General features: G+C 31.4%; 1 protein-coding gene across 2 annotated transcripts; it reads right to left on the bottom strand.

Moving 5' to 3' along the window:
* Positions 1 to 5473: 5473 nt before the first annotated feature.
* LOC109161139 (NRR repressor homolog 1-like) lies at positions 5474 to 7293 on the bottom strand. 2 transcript variants are annotated; one of them, XM_019309488.1, is made up of 2 exons: positions 6800 to 7293; positions 5474 to 5839 (listed from the first exon to the last, which is right to left on the bottom strand). In XM_019309488.1, the coding sequence occupies exon 1, from the start codon at positions 7176 to 7178 to the stop codon at positions 6804 to 6806; it is 375 nt and encodes a 124-aa protein (XP_019165033.1). In that variant the 5' UTR covers positions 7179 to 7293; the 3' UTR covers positions 5474 to 5839; positions 6800 to 6803. The 2 variants fall into 2 exon arrangements, with proteins under 2 accessions (XP_019165033.1, XP_019165032.1); XM_019309487.1 differs by having other exon boundaries at positions 5547 to 5839; positions 6772 to 7293.
* Positions 7294 to 23038: the final 15745 nt, after the last annotated feature.

Consider the following 23038-nt stretch of genomic DNA (forward strand, 5'->3'; position numbering starts at 1 on the left):
AAGAATTCAAACTCCATGTCCTGACAACGGGAATGGAGATAAAAATAAGGGACACCCTGAGATGTAATTTTTTAAAAATTAAGTATATAGTTATATTAAGCCCTAGAACGCATTAGTACGTATATAATATATATAATTTTAAAAATATTATAAAACCATTGGATATATTTCTTGAGATATGGATATTTAAATTGTACTTAAATTGAATATATATATATATATATATATATATATTATTTATTTATTTAAATGTAATTTAATTTTTAATATTTTTATAAATTAAAAATGAGATAACGGATTCTCCATTCTCAGATAATATCCGTGGCAACGCATCCGTTTCATCCACTCGGAATTGCTCCTCAAAACCACTTCTGGTTCTCGATGAGCTGGCTTCGTCCAAAAATTCCCAAAATTCGGCTCCTCTTCACCACCAGCGTCTTCTATTTCCTCATGAAACGATCCATTTCCAAGCTCATTCAACTACGACGTTCCAAGGGCATCAAAATCTCCGTCTCGAACTCGGGTTCGGGATAAGACATTGAAATGGAAGCTAGTTATTCTCTATAGCATCCAGAGACCGATGATTGAATTGGGGAAGGGTTACGGTTGGGTCGGGTCGTTATTCTGATCATTGTCGGATGATGCAGCAGCCGGCGACAAAGAGGAACTCGAATCGGAGAGCATTGCGAGAAGATACTATTTTATGGCTTCTTCACTCTCCCGCAGTCGTCCTCTGAACGTGGCCAAGCCCGACACAACCTATAACACCGTAAATGGTAGCTGGTTGGCCCGGGTTTAGGTTTAGACAGTACCCACTACTTCCTTAATCTTTATATTATATCATGGACCAGGGTTCAAGTATACTCAAAAAAAGTTACTAGCTTCGAATAAGAGCTTATTTTGAAACGTTACTTTAGGTATCGTTTCAAAAATAAGCTAGTAGTCCTAACATTTTTCGCTCTTTATCCATATTATTTTAAATAAATGACATCATTTATCTTTTCCAATTAAAATCATTTTAGTTTTTTCTGCTCTCCTATTTAATTTTGGAAAAAAATATATTTTATTTTTCAATTATAAGCTTCATCGGGGCCGCTTGGATTGTTACATAATGAGCCTCATGAGGTTATTTATACTTATTCAACATCCTCAACGGTTGGTGGAGATCTACTTGATCGTATGACTATGATTATATCTCTAAAATCCACCTTAAAATTCTATACAACCATATGGGTTCTGTAATATTTTATAAGACTTTATAAATATTTTCGATATGGAATTCGCCCGATCCCCAAAAAATATATATGTATATAACTATGTACATTTAAGCCCAGAGCGCACAAATATATGTATTGCTATGTGTATAATATATATAATTTTTAAAATATTATAACCAATAACCATTTTTTTTAGTACTGACTCTTTACAATGTAATATATGTTCATAACTACTTTATCAATCTATTGAAACACAAAATGTTAATAGTCCGCCTCCACTAAGACTTTGTTTGGCAAAGCTTATTTATGAGCTTATAGCTTATTTTAAATTACTAATAAGCTATAAGTTCTGTTTGGTAATGTTCCCAAAATAAGCTCCTAGCTTAAAATAAGAGTTTATGTTGGAATGCTACCTAAGGTAGCATTTCAAAATAAGCTCCTAGCTTCTTAACTTTTTTTTTTCATCTTTATCCTTATTATTTTAAAGAAATGACATAATTTACCTTTCCCAATTAAAACATTTTTCTCTTCTCCTTAATATATCCACAGCTTTCACCGCAATTATTATTATTATTATTATTATTATTATTATTATTATTATTATTATTATTATGAGATTTGCAAAAATATTGCTACTTCATTATGAGATGCTAGATCATGATTATGCTAATAGTTTTATTTCAAAATGTTAATTTTTTTAAAAGACAAAATGTTAAATTTTAATATGTAAACAAACTAACTTAAATTTTATGAAGATGTCCTTTTTGGTCTTTTTACATTTATCAGCTTATCAACAAGCTAATTTTACCAAACACTTCCAATCAAAACAGCTAGTTTAACAGCTCTTCAGTTTTCAGCTCCGAGCTTATAGCTTTTCAGCTTTCAGCTCCTAGCTTATAGCTTTTCAGTTAGGTTTGCCAAACAGAGCCTAAAGCTTGAACTCACAACCTCTCACATAGGAGAGCAGCCTGGTACCAGTGAACCACAAAATGCTTGATAAATATGAAAAAAAAATGAATATTTTAATAGTATTTAAAGTTGAATATATATATATATATATATATATATATATATATATATATATATATATATATATATATATATATATAGTGAAAGGTTTCAGTGCGGTTGATTAATGTGCGTAAGTTTTGTACTTAATGTGTGTGAGTCTTGTGCTTAATGTGCCTGAGATTTGTACTTAATGTGCGTGAGTGTGTAATGTTAATGTGCGTGATTTTTATACTTAAGGTGTGTGAGTATTGTGCCTAAGGTGCGTGAGTTTTGTGCTTAATGTGAGTTGTTGTCGAAACTTTAAAGTACATGAGTTTTATGCTTAATGTGCGTGAGTTTTGTGTTTAATGTACGTGAGTCGTGTGCTTAAGGTGCGTGAGTTTTGTACTTAATGTGCGTGAGTGTGTACTTAATGTGAGTTGTTTTTTAAAACTTAAGGTGCGTGTGTTTTTGTGATTAACATGCGTGAGACTTGTGTTTAACATGCGTGAGACTTGTACTTAACATGTGTGAGGCTTGTGCTTAACATGCGTGAGGTTTGTGTGCTTAATGTGCGTGTGTTGTGTACTTTAAGTGCGTCAGATTAATGTTTAAAATGCGTCCACCTGCACAACCGCACGGGAAACCTCAAATGCACCTGATCCCTTCCCAAAATCACTAATAAATAATTGTGGATTTTTACTTCATTCATTCATTCATTGTTTTTTAAATGTTGTTTAATTCTAAATATTTTTATAAATTATAAATGGGGTATGGGATTCTATGTCTCCCGATAATCCCTGTGGGGGTAGGGATGTGAAGATTTTTCCCTTCTTAGGTGTGAATTTGGTACGTGAAACAAATTAGTAATTGTGTTTTATGTTACGAATTTATGTGTCTTGTGTTTTGAAATTATGTACTTAAAATACAAATTATGTACTCAAATCATATTTGAAAATAAATAAATACTCTGTATATAACATATGTATATGTCTTGTTCTATGATTTTATATATTTGTGTTATGAAATTCTGTATTTTTCAAGTATGAATTATATACATCGTCTTTTAATTAGTCCAGTATATAAATTACCGCAAATTATGCTGTGCAACCGAATGCACCTTGCAAGGTGCATACGGTTGCAAAATGGTGCCGTTTTGGTTAAAAAAACGCGCGTCCCACTTAAAGAAGAAATCAGGTTCGATTCCCGGCAATAGCATTTTTATATATCCATAAATTCATAACTATATAACCACAATTTCATAACTATATATCCACAATTTCATAACTATATATCCACAGTGAATGAATGAAGTAAAAATCCACAATGAATGAATGAATGAAGTAAAAAATCCACAATGAATGAATGAATGAAGTAAAAATCCACAATGAATGAACTAAATATCCACAATATATAATTGAACTAAATATCCACAATGAATGAACTAAATATCCATAAATTCATAACTATATATCCACAATTTCATAACTATATATCCACAGTGAATGAATGGAGTAAAAATCCACAATGAATGAATGAATGAAGTAAAAATCCACAATGAATGAATGAATGAAGTAAAAATCCACAATGAATGAACTAAATATCCACAATATATGATTGAACTAAATATCCAGAATGAATGAACTAAATATCCATAAATTCATAACTATATAACCACAATTTCATAACTATATATCCACAATAATGCTATTGCTGAGAGTCGAACTTGATTTTTTTTTTTTAAGTGGAACGCACGTTTTTAATCAAAACGACGTCGTTTTGAACCGTATGCACCATGCACATGGTACATTCGGTTGCACAGCATAACTATTGATAAATTACCCTACTTCCTCCAACAGGACCTAAATTGACCCGATTCTGATGATATTTTATTTGTTGATATTGGGCCTGTTTACAAAATATTCAGTTCGAAGGCCCGTTGTATACTAATCATTTTTTTGGACTGGAGATCCAGGCCTAAATAGAAATTTTTTAGAATTGGTCTCATAGCATCTGTTAGGTAAATCTGGTAAATTGAAAATTTTTGAATAAACAAAGGGCAAGGCGCAAATTATACCCCGGAAACGTGTTCACCATTCAAACGGTGTCGTTTTTACAGGAAAAAGAAAATTTAGTTAATGTGCTGTTAACAGCGCGCGTTTGTTCAGATTATGAATTTTCTGTTATGAGATTATGAATATACTGTAAATTCATAATCTCATAACAGAAAATTCATAATCGCATAAAAGAAAAACATTTATTAAATTATGAATTTTTTGTTATGAGATTATGAATTTACAGTTATGTAATTATGAATTTTCTGTAAATTCATAATCTCATAATAGAAAATTCATAATTTTATAACAGAAAATTCATAATCGCATACCAGAAAATTCATAATCTCATAACAGAAAATTCATAATCTCATAAAAGAAAATTCATAATTTCATAACTGCACATTCATAAATCCATGCCTGTACATTCATAATTTATGAATGTTAAAGAAACTTGCGCGAAGAGAAAGTGAAACCGCGAAATGTGAAAATGAAGAAGAAAGTCGCGCGGTTAATTAAGAGAAAAAAAAAAAAAAAAAAAAAAAACTGTGCACCGTTACCGTTGGGACCGTGTTCACCATGGTGAACACAGTTCCATAGCATAACGATTGAGGGCAAGGAGGGGAATGGCAAATTATACCGTGGACTGCGGTTCACAATGCGGTTCGATAACTATTTGATCCGTATCCATGGCTGTGTAAACATTGCTCCACTAAAAATTCATGTTTTGATTTGGGCTAATACTTAAATATAATCTCGTGAAATAGTGATTTGCAATCAATTTCTATTTCCTCAAACTTAGGGATATGAAAACTTTCATTTAACTTGGGATGATATTAATTGGTTTAATTCATGACTATTAATGAATATAAAGAGTTTTTTTTTTTTTTTTTGGTGTATTTGGGATTTCCACTATCGGACAGAGTGACTAATTCTCTTGTTGAATTTAGACACCTCTTTTAAATGAGATAACTAGTCTGGAGATTCCCATAGTGCAGTATGTGGTATCCTTGTTTTACGGAAATTTTACATATGTTATTTCACCTCTTTATACATTCAATAATGTATTTCCACTTCAAAAGTGAGGTGAATAAAGTTTTTTTTTAAATAAAAATAAAAATTCACATCCATTATATTTTATGATGTAGTGTGAGTGTTTGATCAACAAAGATACTCATCACAAGATTGTAAAATATTTGTGAAATTGTTAAATAATGATGAGCTAGCTATTTTTCTTATTATATATTTATGATATATCAAAATACATAGCTAATAAAACAAATTAAACAACTAAAACAATACCAACTACTAGTACTTGATCTTAAAAGATTGAAGTGCTACAACTAACATCCAACATTGTAAATGATGATTTGGTGGATGACTCAAAACCTTATAACTGACCCCATTCACCCTACTATCCTTAAAAATATTAAGTGATCACATTTATTCACTTCTCATAATGTATGAAAAATTCGATCAACCTTATCTTGATTCAACTTCTTATAGTTACATAGGAGCGTGAATTTCCCGACCTAATGCACCTTCACTCCAAAACACGACTTTCCCGGCCTAATACACCTGCACTCCAAACCATGATGAGCTAGATGAGTATCTAATCAAAACATCCACCCAAGTATAAAACGTACAATAGTTATATCATGGTATAGGGTGCATGTTTAACATGTTTCTATTTTTTCTACTTACTTTTTTTTTTTCAACATATTTTTTTTTTGTACAAACAAAATTAATATATGAAAAATGTATTATTAAAAAGTTCTAATTGAGATCTTTTAAATGACACACACACAAACATACATAGAAAGAGCATTATGGATCTACTACAGATCGAAGTGAATGGAAATAGATTTGATGTATCAACCGTTTACTGTTTATGTACATTAAGGCTTAAATTTATGATCATATAGATAAAATATTATAAATATAGTGCATGATGATTGTTGTTAAGCATGATGAACATGTAGTGTAATGTTTATTTACATTAAACTTTATTTTTTATGAATATATAAAAAAATGTTATAAACCCACTCTATAGTGAATGAAAATATATATGATATACATGCTATTCAGTGCTTATGTACATTTAACTTTATGTTTATGAACATATAGAACAATAATTTTTTAAATCTATCACAACATTGAAGATTTGTATTTGTGTTTGGATTGAGTACTTTTTTGCATTCAGAAATGTATAATTTGGTGTTAATTAAATTTCAAAACTAAATTATATTGACTCAATTTACTCCTGCGAAATAAGAAAATTATATTATAAAAATATGATTTTTTTTTAATAATATCATTTGAGTGTTCATATATATACAAATTTAATTTCTTTTAGTTGCATGTGAATTAGATAGGAAATTATGAATCAAAGTTTTAAAATTGGGTTTATGTATTCATAAGCAACGGCAAGTTAAAAATAAACAAATTTAATGATCATTTATTAAAAATAATGATTTCAAAAGTAAAAATATTAGATTAAAAAAAATTACAGGTGAATTAGTAAGTGAAATTGGGTACCCGTTTAAACGGGCTTTTTGTCGGGGCTAGTTGGTTGGCAATCCGGTTCGGAGTTAAGATCCAAACCCGTATTCGTATTCTCCATCATCACCGTCGTCTCCGGCGGCTCTGCTCTCTCTTCAAAATCTTCGCGTCGGAAAGATGGATTCCACGGCCTAACCGCCGCCGCTTTCCGCCCACCACCGCCACTCTCGCCGTTAACTTTGCCGAAATACTTCACAGCTACTTGTATCCTCCGCAAGATGGCAAAGAACTCCTCCACCTCCTCCTCCTCCGGCGCCGGATTATTGGTCTTCTCGTCCTCTTCCGCCGCCGCCGCCCTCGCCTTCTTCCCGGGAACTTCACCGTCAATCAAGCGCTTCCTTTTCTCCACCCCCATTTGTCTTTAGAGAAAAAAATGGAAAAACGTCTCCGTATTATTGTTACCGACAGAGAAGAACGTGGAATATAATTGTGGGAAATGAGTTTGCAGTTTCGCGTGTAGTTGTTAAGTGGGTGTCGTTTAGTGTTGGCGTAAAGGGCTGTTATATAGAAGCGGGTTCTGGAAGCACACGTCAGCTTGCGTCATAGAATGACGCCAACTGCTTATGTAAGGCTGACGTAATATTCATGATATTTTTTTTTTTAAATAGTAACCACTAGTAACTATTTATAACTAACTACTTTCTCAACCTACTTTAAAAAAAAAAGAGTAAATACCCAAAATAGTCCATCGACTATAGTTAAATTCACAAATTGATCCTCGACTTTTAATTTCAACCAATTAAGTCCTTAACTTTGTAATTTTGACACGATTTGGTCCTCCATCTATTTGACCGTTTGTTGACTGTGATCGACGATCTCCAGAAGAACCTTCAGCTCTCGTCGGAGCATGTGGAGCCTCCAGGATGACGTTGCACTAGTTCGGAAACACGTCGTCTTCTTCGCTCTGGTACGAACTCAACTACATTGAATCCAAAGGGAGGATGTAGAAAGGCGACCGGATTTGGTAGATTGCTTTCGGCAATGGATTCAAATGTAACAGTGCGGTCTGGAAATGCAACTAGAACCTTAAAAAATCGACGATGGACCATGAAATTACATATATATCCTCAAAAATCACAGTCAACAAACGGTCAAATAGACAAATGACCAAATTGTGTTAAAATTACAAAGTTAAGGACTTAATTGGTTGAAATTGAAAGTCGATGACCAATTTGTGAATTTAGCTATAGTCGAGGGACCATTTTGAGTATTTACTCAAAAAAAAATAAATCACTTTCTCAAATTACTGAAGCACAAAAAGTTAATATCGCCCATTAAGGTTTAAATCCAGACTTCTCATATGGGAGAATCACTTCGTGTTACTAGACCACAAGGTCATTAACCATGATGATTTCTTAATTTAATTAAATTAAAAGAAAAGAAAAGAAAAGAAAAAGTAGCACCTTGATGTCAACAAGGCGCCCGAAGCCTATTGGAAAGAAATTTATCTAACGATTACGAGTCGGATCAAGATAAAAATATAATATTTATATTATAATACTAATCAAGAATAAATTGTTTATAACTTTATAAAGGAAAATGTTTTTTTTTTTTTTCATTTTATTTACAGGAAGTAAACAATCATTACTTGACAGTGTACTATAATGGGACGCATGGTTTATAGGAGTTGTTAATTGCGTGTATCCCCCTGATATTAAAAAAAAAAAAAAATTCACTATGAGTTAAATTCAATTTTTTTAACTGACTAACTCAAACTATGAAACCGAATAAATAACTCCATAAGAAGTCAAATTTGAAATTTTATAGTTAATTATTAAGATAATTGCCAGACTAATTTTACTAGGGGTTGCGGGAAAAAATATATGATTGGGATCTCTGATCTATATGCATGATTAATCTGTGAACTCCCAGCAGAATTAATTTTCACGAAGTGTTATCGGGCATAACATCACCATATGAGACTGAGATGTATGCATTTTTGGCCGGAAACCTGACATTCTTTCTGCAAGTCCAGGAACAAAGAAATTGGAACTATACCCATACGGGTTTAGCTTACCTTATTGGTTCAGTAGGTAGCATTTGGGAGAAAAGAGCAATGATCGAACTTCAGCAGTGGTAGTGTAGGGATTATGTTTAAAGTGGACAGATCCTTTGTACGCACCTGTCTACTGAGTCGTTGAGTCATCGTAATCGTAATTTACATTATCCCAAATGTTTTGTCGGGGTATGAGATTATTGGGTTAGGGATTCAACTATTTGGAAGAATAAGAAATTGGAACTATTGGAGAATTTTTTTTAATTCTTATTTTTAAAGAGTTGTATTATAGGATTGCTGATATACTAAGTGATGATTAGTTATTAGGGGGGATTGATTTTCTTTTCGAACACGCCAACCTCGGAAGAATGTCGGCTGGCCGGTGAGAATCTTGCAATTTTTCCCTTCATATTTTCTGAGGAATCACATACTGTTGGTGTTTTTTTTTCTCCCCTTTTTAAAAAACACTGAACTTGTATGATATTTGTTGATCTAAAATTTGGCATAATATATATACTTTAAACATTCACGTTATCAAGAAACATGTATATATTATATTGCAATCCATACTGAATTATGTAAAAAGTTTTTAGAAAAAATATATATGAAAGATTTATAATGATGGATTTAGTTAATCTGGGATGGACCCAAATCAATAAATCCGCATAAGAACGCAATACGAATAATAAATAAAGAATATAGAATGACATCGTAAAAGACCGTGAGACCATATATTATATTAAATGCCGTAGAATTGGTTATTACAACGATTTGGTAAAACAAAGTGTGTAGAATAGTAAGTAGATGTCCTAACAAGGTGAGGTAGGGGGTTTTTATATGCAACAAACCCCCCAACCGCTCCCCCTAAAAAGGGGGGCGATTAGATCGCTCTTTGACCGGGGACCCGAGCGTACCGGGTCGGGTCCCGAGCTCGCTATGAGCCGAGCTCGGGTAGGGTCATGCTACCCGACTCGAGCCCCACGTAACTCGGGTCGGGTCGGGGCACCTCCATGGTGCCGTGGGCCAGGTTGCTTTTGGGCACCAACGCGGTGCTCTGGGTCTGTGGTTTTATCCCGGGTCGGGTCGTGGGTATAATATATCCGTCATATAATAATATACATGATTCTGAAATAAGAACAATCAACCTGTGATTTCTTACAGTAAAGCCTTAATATCTACTATACTAATAAGAGTCCAAGAGAGTTAGGCCTATAATGGGTAGAAAAAATGGCGGTCACAGATTTTAATCAAATGAATGGCTCAGATTGATTAAAAGATTGATCAGATTTAAATTTTACACTAAAATTTCCTAAAATACCCACACACCGTTACTAATTCCGTTAAAATTTTAAGAATTGCCGTTAGTTCACCGTTAACTTACTCATTGATTTCAATAAAAAAAAAAAGTCTTAGGTTCGAACCTCATCCCAATCAAAGTTGTCATAATTAGTACTCTATTTTACTCTTATTAAATTATATATAAATAATAATTTAGTAGTTACAACAAAAAATAATATATATGCATTTCTTTAATTTAGAATTATGTGTCCACAATACCTTTATTCAAAAAAAAAATTATTCATTATCAATAAATTAAATAAGAGAAATAATTTTATTAGTTATATTGTCTTTATTTTTCTTCAATATAAAAATTCTTTATATTCAAATTTATTAATTGATTATATTCGCTACATTGTCCTTACAATGTCTTTATTCAGTGAAAAAAAAATTATTAATTATCAATAAATTAGTTAAAAGAAATATTTTCATTAGTCATATTGTCTTTATTTTTCTCAAATGTAAAAATTTTTACATTCAAATTCATCAATTGATTATATTCACTACATTATCTATTATCTTTTTTGTGCACTATTTTTCTAATTAAATATCAAAGTTATAATACAAAATAATGTTATATATTTATTTACAAAGTATTTTATTAATACCATGAAAAAATTAAAAAATATAATTAATAAAGCCAACCATATTAACTACTTGAGAAATTTTGTGACAAAGAGAGTATTCAAATCAATCAGTAGTTAGTGGTTAGCGTTAGCAGATTATCTTTTTTTTTTTTTTTTTTTGAATGCTTTTTTTTTTTTTGAATGCTACTAGCTCTATTACATTGTAGTATCTATTCATATACTTTCTCAACCTATTGAAACACAAAGAGCTAATAACACCTCCACTGAGGCTCGAACTCACAACCTTCCAAGTAGAAGTCCAACCCGGATACCATTGGACCACATAGTCCTGGTACCAGCGAATTTATTTAATTATTAACATTGGGTAGAAAAAATGACCGCCAAATTATTAAATCAAATGAATGGTTCATATTGTTCAGGTTTTAATTTTTTTCTTTTAAGATTTTCTAATTTATCCTTAATTATATGATTATCCATTTAACTTTTCTGTTAATTCACCGTTAGTCTAATTCTAATATTAAAGTCTAATATAGAATTATAACTACACCATTAATCTAATTCTAATATTAAAGTCTTAATAGAACTTAACCAAAAATCCTAATGTCGGAATCTCCTCAAACAATATTTGTATATATTTAATATTTTATGCCCTAATTTTTATTTGTTCTCCCTTATGTCCCGTATTTGGTTTCAACTATACCTATACAATTATTTTTTTGACAATTATAATTAATCTTGACTATATTATCTTGCATTTGTAAACTTAGAATTACCTATTTAACTCGCACGGGCTTAGCTCAATGGTTTTGTGGGTAGTATTTGGGAGAAGAGACCAAGGTTTGAACCTCGGCGGCGGCATTGCGGGAATTATGTCCAAAGTGGGCAGATGCTGAACCATTGAGTCACCGTGATTTACAACTTCCCACAATGCTCTGTCGGGTCGGAGTGTGGGGGGCCCTTGGGGTTGGGGACTCAACCTTTGGGAGAAGAATTACCTATTTAAATACGCAAATTCAACCTTCAATTATCTATGCATGAACAATTTCAATATAATCCTGCCTTAATATACTTTAAAGTACTTATTTGACAAAAAAGCATTGGGATAGTATTTAACAAAAAAGCATTGGGCATTATCCCAATCGTGCAATGCGTGTAAAAAACTAGTTCTTTATATATGAGGGTTTAGGTAATCGTGCAATATATGATTGTCTATCCATTGTGTAAATCAATTGTTGAAGATTGCTGAAAGCCTGAAAAATAAGGGAAAAAACTCAAAAAATGATGATTTTAGTTTTTTTTTTAAAGGTTAAACTTAATTCATTGATTCAACGGACAAACAGTCAACAAGAAAAGGGGTTGGAAAATCAACCCATTCCCCGCAACCTGACTCAGAAACGGCCTCCCTAACAACAAGGGGACGATTTTAGTTTTATAAATATTACAAATTTAATTATAAAAAATTATCTCATAATTTTTTTTATTTTTTATTTTTACATTAAACCTTAAGGTGGGATAAACCTTAGTTTGATGACCGATTGAGATTACTCATCACTTTTTACATAAGATGTTGTTCTCATTCAAACACCCCCCCCCCCCCCCCCCCCCCACACGCGCGCGCACACACACACACACACACACACACACACACACACACACACACATATATATATATATATATATATATATATATATATATATATATATATATATATATATATATATATAATTCTTTTATTAGCAATTAAAAAACCTTCTAGCTAGGGCATCCATTGGTCATACACTAGTTTGCTGGTAAAATGACATCAACTGGTTACACAAGGCTGACGCAAGATTCATGAGTTTTTTAAGTTGTGGCCTGAATTGTTAGGCACAAATTATATTTTTTTAAAAGAGTTGTATTACAAGGCTCGTCAAGGAAATTTACACTCATTGATATATTTAGATCGCTAGTTAAAGATAATTTTTTTTTTTTAAAGAATTTATATCTAAAACTAAAAATAATTTAAATATGGTTAAAACATAAAATAATAGATTCATATTATTATTAGTTATTTAAAATGTTAACCACACTAATTTACTAAACATATTTTTATAAATCGATAATTGCTATTCGCCTATTTGCTAATCAAACAAGTAACACAATTCATTATCAATTATTTGTTAATTATTGAACACTACATGTACCAATAATAGTAAACCACTTGGGTGGGGGGCCCTTAGGGTTGGGGTTCAACCTTTGGAAGAATAGTAAACCACTTGTAAAAATTATTCTTTTGAAAATTGCAACAACCACCTTCCACAACTTTGATTATTGGTACATTGCTACACATATCCTTGATATGATGTGGTCTTATTTGTGGAGCATGAAATTCCACACATCTTAGAGAATTTTATACACCAACAAATATGCCACGGGATGAATTAATGACAAATGGGTTACGACGTTCCGTCCGGGTCAAGAAACGGAGTCATGAATGGAAGGACAATAATTTTGTTTACAAATAAGAAAGACATTAGAATCATTCCTAAAATTACAGAATATTGGTTTACCTTATTTATGCAGATCTTTTCCTTATTTTATGTAATAGTCTTTGGTAAAATATTTGTATAAAAGCCATTACCGCTAAAGTAATGAGCAGAATAAGAATTATCTCTTCTACCACCTTCTGTTATTTCTCTTATCATTTTTTTTCCTGCACTTTCTCATTTTCTTCATTTTTAGAGTCTGCACTCGCTCAAAGTAGTGTGCAAACTGATACACAACGTATCAGAATTCTTCTAACATACTTGAAATACAATCAGGGATGGATCTAGAGGGGGTAATGAGGGCAGTTTCTTGACTTGCTTTCCTCACCTATCACAATCCCATTATGTGTGTGTATGTTTTACTAAAATAAATAAAATATTATTATACATAAAAATTATTAAAGGTTGAGATAGCTCAATTGGTAATGAATGGTTGTTTTATTTATGCAAGGTTTTGAGATCAAATGTTATTGACATTCTTTGTTATGTTTATGTTTTAATTTATCTTTATCTAACACACTTTGAATATATAATTATATTTTAATTTTATCTTCTCATTTGAATAACATTATTGGTATTAACTATACTTGAGTTTGGATAGATCAGGTAACTTTTTAATATTAATCAAAAAAATGAAGCCAAGACTTTAGGATGTGTTTGTGAGAGATCAAAGCTTTATATAGCTGAAGTGATGATATGAAAAATTATTGTTTTTTTTTTCTTTTTATAAATAGTTGGAACAATTAAAGTGGTCAATGCACAATTTTACTTATAAATTTTTTAATTAGATCGATAAAGATATAGTGGAAGCGCTATGATTGCAATTAGTTCAATCATTCCAATCACACAATTGTTTTTTTGGTTGTTGGATAACAATTTTAATTTAGTCACTCTCACCTTGACATGCATTAATGTGACAATTCAAGTACCTAATGTCCTATTACATTCATCACAAATAATAAATTGTAGAAAAAAAAAAGTGGGGTTGTGGACCGGGGGATTAATTTTCCTTCAAAATGGATATTCTTTTTTAATTTATAGAATTTTACAAGACATCAAATCCCATATCTTTATGAGATTAGGACACTTTTGCTTTATAAATAATTTACTTTTGTCACATATTTACTACCCTAAGACTGGGTCAACCCTTAATTCCCGTTGTACATGGCCACATACCCGGCCTTTCGCCACCTCCTCTCAAAACCTTTGGACCAAGTCTTCCACCAAAATCAAATTTGCGTTCGATTAAAGTTTAGCACAAAATAATGCGTGTTTAGCGTTGTTAATATCTCCATACATAGTTGGTCTAAACTAATGTAAGGTTTTCCTAATGACCACTTGCGTAAATTGAGGATCCGTTTGTTCGTGCCGCTATTTCGTATCCGTCCGTTCGGGCGGTTACCTGAACATCAGCGGTCACTTGCGTAAAGTGGTGATCTTGTTCACGTAGATGGCTCATTTATGCCCGTCCATACAACTGGTTATCTCGTGCACCATTGGTCGCTTGCACAAAGTGGTGACCTTGTTCGAGCAGACGGTTAACTTGGGCCTACTTGTCCGTTCATCTAGGTTGATCAAGGCTGAAAATGAAGCTAAATGCAGTGACATTTCTGAAATGCATCGGCGGATAACTATTACTGTACTCACAATCTATAACAGTGCACTCACGTGTGTGCCAAGAATGAACTATCAAGAATTATCAAATGCATCGTTGTAATTATAGAAATGCCACCATATTTTTTCCTTAACTTCCCGCCCTTGATCAACCAAAATTAATGGATGTGATTAACTTACACTTTTTACATGCGGCATGTATTCTCACTTGAAACATGTCATGTGTGTGTGTGTGTGTGTGTGTGTGTTGTTCCCAAAGTAATCCATTTGAGCTAGAAAATGAAGGTGGAAAGGCTTTATGAAAGCACTTGTCTGGTTGTCCCACATTGATTTGGGAAGTGGGTTTGCACCACTATATATATATAGAGTCTTTTAAAGACATGTTGAATTGTATAGTATAGAGGCTCTCTCTCACGCACATGGGATGCAAATCAAATTCCAAAATGAGCTTGAAAAGGCTTGACTCATGTATGTGGGCACGTTGGGACTATTAACTACCTGGGGGTGTTAACCATTCGGTTAAACCAAATCCAACTCGATCAAAGCCACTGTCCGAGTGTAAATTTTGTTTACCAAACCACTTGTAACCTTCAAGCAACTACTGCTCAGAGTATCATTCTGAAGTGTTAATTATGAGTTAATTCCAATTTATTTTGAGAATTAAACCCCAGATAAAAGATGCACGTTATGCGGGTTACATATCTAATTTATTTCAGATGTTAATGCAATGGATTCATGCTATTTATTTCTCCATCTCCTATAAAAGTTTGGTGTTGGGCAGATTGTTTGGCTGCTGATTTTGAACTGTCAAAATCTGAGTTTTCTCTCTTCCTCTCTTAAAACCATTTTCTTTTAAAATTTATGCCCACACTTCTGTAAAACTATGAAGTGTTCAGCCTATTGTTCTAGTTCGCCAGACCTTTGGTCTGAATGCTCAAACTTATGATCGTGATCCATTTTATCTCGAAAGACTGACGCTACAACGCTCCTTTTGTTCTAGCACCATCCGGAGATAGCAAATCAATTTTAAAAAAAGTAGTGTACGTGTGTTATACACGACTTGGATCTTTCCATGTTTTCATTGGATTATAACCTCATATTAGAAAACCATTTCTTAGTATTTATATTTTTTATAAATAAATTTCTTGGTTTCATACCAAGTTTGGTGGGATTAATTTTTTATATATTAAATCCTTTATTATTTTTGTTACACACTAAAATTATGGTTTGAATTAAGTTTTTAAATTAAATTTCATTTTGTATATTGACTTATTCATCATCAACATTACACATCTCACATCATGAATCAAAAATGTTAAAGAGTACAAAGTGGGACACATTCTAAACCGCGTAAAACTTCATCATGAAATACATTGCGTGCACATGCATGTTGCAGTTGTACATATGTAGGGAACAACGACAAATTCTTTGGTAACATGCACCATCCTCGTGTTACGTTACACCAAATAATTTTTGGTTGCTCGCCACTCAAGGTACTGCAACGTGCTTCTATATAATTCTGTTCTTTAATTACTCCACTTTTTTAGTCACTTCTCACAAGTCTTGTCTTTATCATGTACATTATTTTTCAAGATATATATTTGGTCCGCCAGACTTTGCGCGTATAGTGGCCACAACATACACAAACATACAAAAAGTAAAGAAATCCTCGACCCCCCCCCCCCCCCCTCCCCCGCACCGTCCCAAAACATATCCAATAAGTTGGCGGTAAGTTAGGTTGATCTGTCTACCTACTTGTAGATTAATTGCTTCTTACCATCAGAATTTTAATGTTGAGGGACTTAATTGATCAAAAAAATAGTCAATGATCAAGTCGATAATTTTACTATTTCGTTAATTATATAAGAAGGAAGAACAAATTGCATTTTTGGTCCTGTGACTATTAGGGTACTGATAATTTGAGTACGTGACTTTCAAAACTCTCAATTTAAACCTTTAACTATGCAATTATTAGCAGATTTGGTCCTGCCGGCCAAATTGCCTGCCAATTTTGGCCGAAAAAATGTAATTCTTTTAAAATTATTTATTTATAAGGGCAAAATGGTCATTTAACGTGATTTCTTCTTCTTCTTGCGTCTGCGGAAAAGTAAATCCCCATTTGGCCGAAACACATGTGGATCGGAGCAAGATTAATTTCGGTGCGCCCTCGTATTTCAATCTCTCATTCTTTCTTTCTTTCTTTCCCCACTTTCCTTGAATTTTAACCTGTGTGATGAAAATGAAATATTTACAGAGTGCATCGGTCATCATCCTCCCCATCATCAAGGCAGAAGGAGTTAGGCAGATATTTTTCCCGGCGACTGTTCCGGCATATTACAGAGCTCCTCCTGCCTCCTGCTAAATCAAAGCGGCGGCCGGCCGGCGGGGATATATGCTTCCATTCAACAAACATATTATTGTATCTCTAATTTGTCTCTCTTTCTCCCCTTTTGTTCATTAACTTCAAGTAAATATTGCGCACAACATTTATAGATTCCTGTCTTATGTACTCTCCAGCATCAATCTTTTACAGATTACTATGGCGATGTAATGTGAACTGTCAATTACTTCCTATGATTAAAATATACTTCGTAGTTTAGAACACATGACGTTAAATGACCATTTTATCCTTATAAATAAATAATTTTAAAAGAATTACATTTTTCCGGCCAAAATTGGCTGGCAGGACCAAATCTGCTAATAGCGTAGTTAAAGGTTTAAATTGAGAGTTTTGAAAATCACGTACTCAAATTATCAGTACCCTAATAGTCACAGGACCAAAAGTGCAATTTGTTCTAAAAAAGAATTAACTCACTTTAGACATAATACTCACATTGTCGTCACCAATGTTTAAACCTTGGTCTCTTATATACTCCAAATACTGCCCATTAAACCATTAAGCTAAACACATGCGACTTACTATCATCTTTCTTGTTATACGTACTTCTATAACTTTCTCTCTCATAATAGTTATAAGATTAATGTACTTTTACATTTGTTTTGATTATATAACTTTGCTTTCATTTTAATAAATTGAGAATTTTATTATTGCTTATTGCACGTATTTGTAACCAATATTTATAGTGTTATGTAAAAGTTTGGTAAAATAATTAGGACGAATTTAAAAATAATAATAATAAAATCAATTCAAATGGAACAAATCTTAATGAAAAATATTAAAATTGGTTGCCGATTTGGTAGCAATAATATCTAAATTTAATTGATTTAATGTTTAATGAATTATAAATAAAATCTTCATTTCATTGATGGATTAAAGATTATAAAGCATATATACGTTATTATTATTATTTTTTTTATATTAAATCATGGGCATATAATCACTTTTTAGTGCATTATCACTAACTATATATATACTAGTTTTTTTACGCACTTTGCGCGAATGGAATAATGTCCAATGATTATTTTTAAATAAGTATTTCAAAGTATATCAATACAATATTATATCGGAGATGTTCATGCATAGGTAAATAAATATTGAATTTGTTTATTTAAAACGATAATTTAAAGTATAACTATGATCAATCAAACATTAATTCAAAACCAACCTAAACATAATTTATATGTTTTCTAATAATATATACTACATAACAAGTAATGAGTAGACGATAAGTTGTTTGGGTGGGTCATGTATTTCTATAATTGTAAACAAACAAAAAAAAATATCTAATTATTTTATAGCTAAGACTTTACGCCATGCGCCATCATATTCATGAATTATAGGTGTGAGAAGATATATCTCTTCCCCTTCAACAAATTTTAGTGGATGATAGCATGGGGCAATGGGCATGACATGTCCTCTAATTTGATGTGCTCTTGTTTTATTAGTAGAAGCTAAGGTTATTTATTAATAAGTTTTGTATAAAACTGTTTGATATGAAACATGTAATACTTTTTATGATTCATAGAAAAATATTACGTTTTAACTAAATAAAATTACATGTCTCACATAAGACCTATTTAGGATTGTTTGCTCACATACTTCCTCTAGATGATAATAGTAATAATGAAAAGACAATGAATTATTTGGGTGGGTCTTGTATTTCTACAATTGTAGGAAAAAAAACAAAACCGTTTAATTATTTTCAAGCTAAGACTTTTCGCTAGGCGCCAGCATGCTCGTGAATTATGTGTGTGAGAATATCTATCTCTTTCCCTTCAACAAATTTAAGTGGATGATAGCATGAGCATGACTTGGTCGTGACGTGCTCCTATTTTATTAGTAGAAAATCGTTGAAATATGTAATACTTTTTAATTAAAATCTTATACTTTTTATTGATTCTAGAAAAAACTATTATATTTCAATACTTAAATAGTATTGCATGACTCACATGAAACGGTCTTGCATAAGACCTATATATTCAAGAATCAAGATTGTTTACCCAGGCCAAATGCCTTTGTCATGGTGATGGTGACGACGACAACAACAACATAATAAAAATAATATTATTACTAGTATTTTTCCCGTGCGATGCACGGACACAATTTTAGAAGTATTATTTTAATGTTATGATACTGAGTAGATATAATTTTATTAAAATATAAATATAACTATACAATATAAAATTTATTTATTTATTTTTTTGAAATTTAACTATAAAATGTAAAACTTATTCATTTAAAAATGTTTATCTATGTAAGAACTATATTGATGTTATATAGAGATTTCTCGTTTTTTACATATGTGGAGTCCAATTATAATTGAGGCGTGGATCAATTATAATTAACATTAAATACAAACCTTGATCTCTTTATACGCGTAATATTATATTTTAAAGGTTTCATCTAATTTTAGTATTTAATAAATTTATAACTTTGTACGTAATTTTTAGCTTGTATAAACCAAACAATCTTTTCATAATATATATATATATATATATATATATATATATATATATATATATATATATATATATATAACTATTTTTTGGGCATTGCAAAAATAAAAAAAAAAATAAATCAATTAACATTTTTTATAATATAATAAAAAAAATAGAATTTTTAATATAACAAATGTTGTGTCAATACATGGTTACATTTAAAAAAAAAAAAAAAAAAAAAATTCTAGCCAAAAGCTAATCCATTGTTGCAGTTGAATACCTAAAATCTATTAAACCTATAAATATTGGCTAACTTTTCCCGCCAAATTGTTGTTGCTTTTTTTTTTTTTTTTTTTTTTTTTTTTTTTAAGTAAAGATTATTATTGATTCCATTATTATTATTATTAATAAAGAGCGTTTGCAACAATAGAACTTGTGACCTTGAGATATTAGAATCATACTTTATTCACTAGACTATCCTTTTGGGACAACATTTGCTTACTTTTTAACTCTAAATTGTATTAGTAGGAGAGTTATGCTGTGCAACCGTGTACACCAAGCATGGTGCACACGGTTGCAAAAACGACATAGTTTTGACGTCTGATTTTTTTTTTTTTTTTAAATCAGTTTCGATTATCGTTAACGGCGTTATGTTGTGCATAATTTGAACTATATAGTTCGTTCATTATGGATATATAGTTCATTCATTCTAGATATATAGTTCATTAATTTTGGATAGGGAAAACGACGCTTTTGGCCCCTGAATTATTTTACTATTGGAAATTTGGTCCCTGTCAATTGATTTGAACAAACTTAAGCCTTAATTGTTCATAATCTGACACATTTAGTCCCTGATGCTATATAATTAAAAATTTTATTATTAAAATTTATTTTATAAGGTAATAATTGTCCATTGCTCTCCACCATGAAATTTGAAGATGCAAACCTATTCATTCATATTACTGTATGTTCTCTTCCCACCCGCTGTTTTCTCCCTTCATGACTAATTTCAGTTTTTTAGGGTGATATTATCAATTAATTTACTCTAATTAACACTCTTATCTTCCATCAAAGACAACCCAACACAGTTCCATTTGTTCTCATGGGTTTTTCGAAGCTGGATTTTTTTTTTTTTTAATGTTTTTCATGGTTTTGTTTCCACGGTAATATAAGGTCCTTGAACCGCGATGCAGCTATTTTGCTCCAACTCAAAACCAGTCAACTCCCCGATTCCACTATTCAATTCAATGACTGGGTAGATTCGGTAATATAATATCGTTAACGGCAATCGAAACTGAATTTTTTTTTAAAAATCAGACGCATCGCTTTTAATCAAAACGACGCCATTTTATCAACCATGTGCACCATGCATGGTGAACACGGTTGCACGGCATAATTTGCGGTACTGGTATAACGCGGCCAAATTTTAATACATCTTTTTTTTTTTTTTTTTTTTTGAACTGAAATTTTAATACATCTAATTTCTTTTCCAATTGTAAATGTTAATTTCCTTGCGTTTGAGTATGAAAAGACAAGTCTAATGATTTGTTTCATGGACTGTGTATTTTAAATTTTCAAAAACATCAATTACTATGTTTGAACATTTGTAAATAGTGTAATTATAAGATAACATTTGTAGGGGGTCATCAATCCTATGATGACGGTAAGTCAAGCACACTTAACCACAAAATTCTTTATTTGGTTCACATATCATACTTAAAATCAATTAGTGATAAGTAGGTGGACATTAACCATTTAACTATATCCCTCCATGGTAAGTCACAACGTCACGTTTTGAATCGAGCAGGGGCTGGACTCGGCCAACCTGACCGATGTCCAACAAGTTCAATTAGATACATTATGTAGAGACATCGAGACTAACCATGTTCATGTCAAGTAATAATCCAAGAATAAAAAAACACTCCCTCATAGGTTGGAAAATAACTATATTCTCAAAATTCGAACCCTAAACTTTGATTCAAACAATATACTTTCTTTATTCAATTTTATAGAAATAATTATTAACGTAATAATTTGTAAAAATTTATCCTTTTATTTATTTATTTATTTATTTATTATTATTATTATTATTATTATTATTATTATTATTATTATTATTATTATTATTATTATTATTATTATTATTATTTTGTAGTTGAATCCTCACTGACTGGACTACTAACGTTCATTTTTATTGCAGGTTTCATTGGGCTTCCTTGGGTGTGGATGTAATTCTCTTACTCGTTTTTCCTTAATATTTAAAATATTGAGTTAACCCCATATAAGATCCTCCAAGTATAGTGGTTTTGTCACGTTTAGTCCTAAACTTTTAAATTAATTATTCGTGGTCCTTCGATTTTCAAATTGTTATCATCTGTGGTCCAAGTTAACCCCCCATGGTCCTTCAACTTTTGAAATTTAACCAGTTACGATTCTCTAGAAGGACCATGGTGATTAAAATTTGGTAGTTGAAGGACCATGTGTGGTTATTTTGGACCATAAATGGTAAAAATTTGAAAGTCAAAATTCCGCATGTGATCATTTTAAATGTTTAAGATCAAAATGACAAAATCATTATACTCGGAGGACTCCAGATGATATTAACTCTTAAAATATTAAAAGAGAAAAAGTAAAATTGATTAAAAAATAAATAAGAAGTTAATTAAATTAAAAATTAGACAAATAAAATGAGACTATACAATAGGAGAATGTGGAATATTGTAGAAAAACATTAGGCACCGTTGACATAAAGTTGACAATACAGTAAGAATCTCTCACGCGTTTTCTTTTTAAACCTTCTTTTTGTCATTTTTCTCCAACTTCCACTTGCAAAAAAGCTATGGATGAGAGGCCATGTTTGGAATTTGGCAAATTAAATTTCGGCAACCAAAAGTCACCAAATGTATCATTGTGTTACTAATTTTCCACACATTGCATTATGAGTGCTTTCCTAATTCAATTATATTACTTTATACCTCAATTAATTTTTACAACGAACTTGTGGTCTAATAGTATAAAGTGACTTTCTCAAATGAGAGATAATGGGTTTGAGCCCTAATGGGGCAGTATTGACTCTTTATATCTCAGTAAGTTGAGAAAGAAGTTATAAACATATATTACATTGTAACAGAGTTAGTAGTACTAAAAAAATACCTCAATTAATTTTATATTGAATGATGTTGTTTTCATCTTTTGATTTTATCTCATGATTTTTTATTTTTTTTTTTGAATGTAGCCTAGGGTATCCATCGTCGAATACAGTGACTAATCTTTTCGCTAAATTGTAGACACCTCTATTGGGTGGGACAACTAGCC

The sequence above is a fragment of the Ipomoea nil genome, unplaced genomic scaffold, assembly GCF_001879475.1.
Source record: "Ipomoea nil cultivar Tokyo-kokei standard unplaced genomic scaffold, Asagao_1.1 scaffold2921, whole genome shotgun sequence".
In the NCBI taxonomy this organism is placed as follows: domain Eukaryota; kingdom Viridiplantae; phylum Streptophyta; class Magnoliopsida; order Solanales; family Convolvulaceae; genus Ipomoea; species Ipomoea nil.

What these genes read in the sequence shown, in the direction of transcription:
- LOC109161139 (XM_019309488.1), bottom strand. Translation starts at nt 7,178, where the DNA reads ATGGGGGTGGAGAAAAGGAAGCGCTTGATTGACGGTGAAGTTCCCGGG.